Source organism: Glycine soja, chromosome 6 (assembly GCF_004193775.1).
Source record: "Glycine soja cultivar W05 chromosome 6, ASM419377v2, whole genome shotgun sequence".
NCBI classification, from domain to species: Eukaryota; Viridiplantae; Streptophyta; class Magnoliopsida; order Fabales; family Fabaceae; genus Glycine; species Glycine soja.
The window spans coordinates 16,087,097-16,093,205 of NC_041007.1; the positions used below are offsets into that span (position 1 = coordinate 16,087,097).

General features: G+C 32.9%; 1 protein-coding gene across 1 annotated transcript; it reads left to right on the forward strand.

Annotated features, from left to right (window-relative positions):
- Positions 1–4,107: 4,107 nt before the first annotated feature.
- On the forward strand, positions 4,108–5,900 carry LOC114416472. The gene is made up of 3 exons (XM_028381342.1): positions 4,108–4,537; positions 4,844–4,968; positions 5,485–5,900. Exons 1-3 carry the CDS (start codon positions 4,237–4,239, stop codon positions 5,602–5,604), a joined length of 546 nt encoding a protein of 181 aa, XP_028237143.1. The 5' UTR covers positions 4,108–4,236; the 3' UTR covers positions 5,605–5,900.
- The last annotated feature ends 209 nt before the right edge of the window (positions 5,901–6,109 follow it).

Here is a 6,109-nt window from a genome sequence, read left to right on the forward strand (position 1 = left end):
AAACAATTTGACACACAAACTTTCTCACTTTAAAGAACTACGTAGGTCTGAATTTCTTATCGCACATAAGGATATGTAGGAGCAAGGGTAGTCCCCTTGTCGATCCCAAAAGGCAAAAATATATAAAAAGAGAAAATAAATAATTTTGAAGTCACGTTGTGCACACTCGATTAAAAACTGTTGTCCCTTGTGACAAGCGCGTGGGGTGCTAATACCTTCCTTATGCGTAAACAACTCCCGAACACTTATTTTGAAAATCCGCAGACCTCTTTTTGGTTTTTCTAACGTTTTTCCTCGAATAAACGTTGGTGGCGACTCCGCTCATTTTCTCCCTTGGAGACGAACGCTTTTGACTTATTTATTTTGCCTTCGTTGTCTCATCGTGAGGTAGGTTGCGACAGTTTCATATCCTTTTGTTGATCTTGAATTTTATGCTCAAGCATATGAACTCCATACTGGGGGTTCGGACCTGAATCCTTGCAAACTCAATCTAGTAGCAGGAAGTAGTCTCTTCACCAACAACCACAAGGTTACCAAAGGAAAGTAATAGCTACTCAAAACATTCCTTCCTCCACACATCGAGTGGCACCCCGTAGATCCTTAGCCATGTGATTCTGTGACCCGAAGACACCTTCAAATCCCATTTTACCACAAACTCAAAAAGCTTTGGCACCCATTCTTAGTTTTTGCTCATACTTTGTATGTCAACCTCTCCATCAGCAGTTGGCAGTACAAGATTATCCCCATATATATCTCATTTTCATCGATTGGTCACTTTCTACCTTGAATAGCTCTTGGACGTCTCTTATTCATGCTACAAAGCTCTTATTGAGCCATTCCATGTTACATATTTCAACATTCATAGATGCCCTAGACCACCCTCCGGGGTTTTTCTTCCCGCTTTGATATGGTTTCCGTTGCCACTTCCCTCCATCTCTTATCCTCTTGTCCCTCAACTTTGGCTATATAAGGGCTTTTATTTGACCATTTCCCACTTGTGGCTTGTGGCTGCTATGCTTAATCACTCCTTCATTGTTCGCCACTGCCTTTCCCTTATGTGCATAAGGGATATGGTGACTATGTTCATCCCTTGTTGATTGTCTCCATAGGTAATTGTACATTCATCTTTCAAGGAATTGAGTTGATTGTTTACACTTATGGAATAAGAAGTGAACAATTTTAAAAATTACATTCGATACTTTTTTTCGTGAAATCTCTTGTTCTCTTTGCAAGAATAGTTGTTTAGTGTTAGTTTTCACTTAAAATACCCGGTGATTAAATCCTAAAAGGGTTTTCATAAAGAGTAATGCTGTTTGGAACGAAAATATCTTTACGAAAGTGAGTACGAAGCGGTAGAAATTCATAACCATACATCGTGGGTCCCTATGGAAATTGATTTTTATGTAGCTACATATCCAGTTTAATATTTTGAGACAATCATATTATTTCGTTAAACTTCCATGAATTTGGATACGTACAATACAACATTTTCCATATGATAAACTAATATAATTTTGTTTGGTGTAATCTCTTCTTTTTTTTCTCATTTTTTATTTTTTGTGTCAATTAATTTAAGAAAGAATATTATTTGAAAAACAAAGATTTTCTAAAAAGGTTCTTTGCTTAATCAGATCTCGAAAAGATGATATATCATATCTTCCTAACCTTTAAAAACCTCCCTCTTTCTTCTCTTGTCTTTCAATACTTTACCAGAGTTTTTGATTTGTTTGAAAAGTTTTCAACTATATATAACTCCACTTTTGTTCTTAAATTTTTGCGCTTGTCTTTTAAAAAAGATTTCATGCACATTATATGATTGATTTGTCTTTGAATCATGAACCATGAATCTTAATATTTAAAATGAAATTAGTTTCATATATAGTAAGATTTGAATACAAAATCAAATTCAAATTTTTGGTTTGAGACCACATGCATGTATCTTTTATTTAAGAGACAATCTTAACGAACTAGGTAGGTAAGATAACTATAAGTCGTAAAATTTTCTTTCTAAATAAAAATTCATATAATTTTTTTTTATCTAACTTAGTTTTATATTACGCCATGTAACATTTTCTTTATATTATTTGAAGTGCTGAATATGTTATGGATTCAGATTTAAGCATGATCATGAAAGAACATGACAATAGTCTCTAAAGTCTAAACAGGAGTGATGAAATTCTCATGCAATCCAAGATTTGGCGATAATCATTGGCATTGGTGGTTGTGGTTGTCAAACATGGGATGCAACTCACTGTTGATTATAGCTATTTGACCACTAATGCACCATCCTTGTTCCCGACTAAACGAGACCAAAAGCACTAAGCAATTGATAATGTCCCATATTTTATGTATCTTGTTGGAATCCGTCGAAAGACTAAAATATGTATAAAAAAATAAACTTGTCTTTCAAAAAACCGACTCAAATCAAAGCCACCCCTCATGTGTATTCCCTCACCCATCTTTCAAATTACGTGCAACAACAACCGGTGTTTGATGTGCCAATTAAAGGAATTATTATGTATTATGAAAGTACTATATTAGATCTAGCAAACATTATAACATTATAACATGCTGACAACATAATTATGTAGAATATTATATAAAATGAATTAATATATTGTTAATCGAAGCAGTATTGATCTTAGTTTCGTGAAATAAAATTTTGAATTTAAATCTTTTAAAAATATTTCATAAAAAATTATATGTCAAATTTTTTGAACCGAGATTAATTATGAAGAAAATAAGTATCAATAACATAATAATAAAATGAGGTTATTATTACTCCAATTAAAGAGGTTATGTTAAAAGGGTGCAGTGGCATGCACTGAGGGAAAACATGATAATCTGGTAAAGGCAATGTAACCGACAAGAGACAGGGCTTAGGTAATTGGGTGGTCACATGCATGGCAATTACTTTGTGAATAGAAACATGTCATTTACCCAAACACGGTAGACCCAAGGGAATGTAACGTTTGAGAGGTGCACATCACATCAACCTCAGCTTCCTGGGTCCCACAGTGTTTCCTCACGACCTCATGCATCCAATCAATGCTTGCCACGTGTGTTAGGGTTGGATGCCCTTGTCAATTTTTCGTCTGTCTTTGGTCCAAATTGGCACGCTCTGTTTTTAGTTACATTCCATTTGTTTGAACAATCACGTCTTTCAACGAGTGCCATCATATACGTATGAATAAGTTTTTTTAAATTAAAGATTAAGGGTGTCTTTTATGACTAATTCTATACACATATAAATATACTAAGACCTTATATTACATGAATATGTGTTGTATAAATAGGTTATTTAATGGGACTTGCGATTATTATTTAAAAATTTGATAACCTATAAATTTTATACCTGAAAAAGTTATATAAAAAAATACTAGCAACACACCAATTTATTTTAAAACGCATTAGGCCATCTATTCATTTGGGTCACATTAAGTCACACTAGTTGTATAATACTATTTTTTTTATTTAACAATTAATTCAAACCGATTATATCCCTAATTTTCGGTCAAACCAATTCAACGAGTCCATCCAAGTTGATTTGTATGACAATGCTTTCCACTTTCCATAATTTCATTGTATAAAATAATTTTGGTTGGTGTTTTATTCTTCTGAATAGCCAAATTCGATTTCTATGAAACATACTTTTCAGAGAAGTAACAAATATCACGTGATTTATTTCAAAAAAACAAATATCATGCGATGAAAAATTTGTGATGAAATTCTAAATTAAAGATTAGTTTCATAATTTATCTAGAAGATTATAACTTTTATAAGAATCTTTTAAAATCTAACTGAAAAGTCAAAAACTTAATTATGATGATTAAAAACTCGTAAATAATTACTTATCAATATACATTTGATGAAAAAATATTAAAGACTATTTAAATGATATTGTTTAAAAATAAATAGTAACTGTTAATTTTTTTTATTAAAAATATAATATTTAACTTTAATAATAATTTATGCTATATATTTTTTTTTTTTGACAGAATAATACATTTTTTTAACTAACTTTTTAAACCGGCTCTTACACTGAATAGAACGATCCACATATTCAAGTATATTTAACCGTCCATTCTCCATAGCATAGAGATTAAGTTGTGGGACTGAGTGGCTGCTATTATATATTTATAAAGACTTGTGTAAGTCTCCAACATTCCCATACCCACCTTGCTCTCATTTTTTGGTGTTCCATTAATTTTCCTTTGGAAGAAGAAGCTATAGGCGATGGGAAATTGCCAAGCCATCGATGCAGCAACATTAGTGATTCAGCACCCGAATGGGAAAGTAGACAAGTTCTATGCACCTTTGAGTGCCACACATGTCATGAAAACCAACCCTGGTCACTATGTTGCTCTTCTCATCTCCACCACATTGTGTCCAACCAAGGACATTCAAAATTGCCCCAACAAGAGTGACATCAAAAACAAAAACGCCAACAACCCAGTTCGCATAACTCGAATCAAGCTTCTCAAGCCCACTGACACGCTTGTTCTTGGCCAAGTTTATAGACTCATCAAAACTCAAGGTTACTTAGTTCCAACTTGCAACTACACTCTCTTTTTGTTTTTTTGACACCAACGCTCTATTTGTTGTTAAAAAAGTTTTATGTTTTTTTTGCTTATTCCAAATTTGAGCCTTGAGAGGACGAGTCCTGATACAACAGTAAAGTTGTACCTTGGTTGCTAGTTTGGTCATGGTTTAAATCTAAAATACAGTCTCTTTACATATGTAAGGATAAGGTTACATACAACGAGGAGCCTTTGTACATTAGGATGCCCGTGTTATTACAAATTTGAGCCTTTAATTTAAAGAGCTTCTTTTTTGGGTTCAGAGGTCATGAAGGGTCTGAAGGAAAAGCAAAAGGCAAAGATGAGGCAAAACGTGCCAGAGTCAGCTCACAAGCCAGATTTGGAGAAGGAGAAAGTAGCAAGGAGGTCTGAAATGGAGGACAATAAGGTAAATTTCAACCAAAAACATTATTCTTTTTTCATTTTTAATTTTACTATTTCCATTTCCAACTAGTACATCATTTCAGCTATAGATTTGTTAAATCTTATAGAACGGGAGCTGATAATTGAGTGGAGCTTGATATGTAGTGTCTCTGCTTATGCCAATCAATTTTTCATCACCAAACATCATTTTTTATAAACAGTAAATTTCATTACTGGAGTATCTTATAGGAGTTTGTAAATCTATTCACATTTATTTTTGCTAATCAAGGTTTGAATAGTTGACTTTACCCATTTCCCCATTCATAAAATTTAAATGAACAAAACTAGTATTGGATTTCAAAATGCTAGGAATTAGCCACCATAATCGGTCTAGTAGTCAAGATTTAGATAATTTACCTAAGATTTTCGGTTCAAACTTCATCATATTATAAGTATTGGATTTTGATAGAGATCCATTGTATGCTAATTCATAATTGCTGATGCCAACCCATATAATCGTTACTCGAATTTGATTTTTCAGGTAATTACCAAACCCGAAAGAGCTCGACCAAGGATTACAGCACCAACTAATAATGGTGCCACAGCTAAGACAAGATTTTGGCAACCCTCTTTACAAAGTATCTCAGAGGCTGCCAGCTGATCTTTGTTTTCAATGTTACCCACATGTGGTGTGAGGGACAGAGAAGCAACTGAGGAAAAAAAAAATAAACAGCAAAAAAAAAAAGAAAAAAAAACCATGATTGCTTGGTCATGTGAAAATTAAATATAGTACACTGAGGTTCAGGGGAGGCCAGAAACAACAGAGATGATAAAATTCTCCTCTGAGTTGAGGCATAATTGTGTATAGTAAAGTTGACATGTCCTATTTCTTTTAGTGTAATTAGATATTACTCTCTAATGAAATCAATCTTCATCATCATGACAAATTTCATGTTATTCTTACTGTGATTTTCCCCCATTTTTAATGTCTTCGAATGTTGACTCACATTGAATAAAAAGATTACCAAATATTTAAAGTTATATAAACTTACATAATGTTTTATCCATTCAAATATATTGGCAAAAAGTATATGCATTTATAATATTATTTACATGACATTATATATTGGCATAAAATTAGTCACACCGAAAAATATCGAGTGGGG

What these genes read in the sequence shown, in the direction of transcription:
- LOC114416472 (XM_028381342.1), top strand. Translation starts at nt 4,237, where the DNA reads ATGGGAAATTGCCAAGCCATCGATGCAGCAACATTAGTGATTCAGCAC. An exon ending in TAGACTCATCAAAACTCAAG is followed by an intron (nt 4,538 to 4,843) that starts GTTACTTAGTTC and finishes TTTTGGGTTCAG; the next exon opens with AGGTCATGAAGGGTCTGAAG. An exon ending in CTGAAATGGAGGACAATAAG is followed by an intron (nt 4,969 to 5,484) that starts GTAAATTTCAAC and finishes TTGATTTTTCAG; the next exon opens with GTAATTACCAAACCCGAAAG.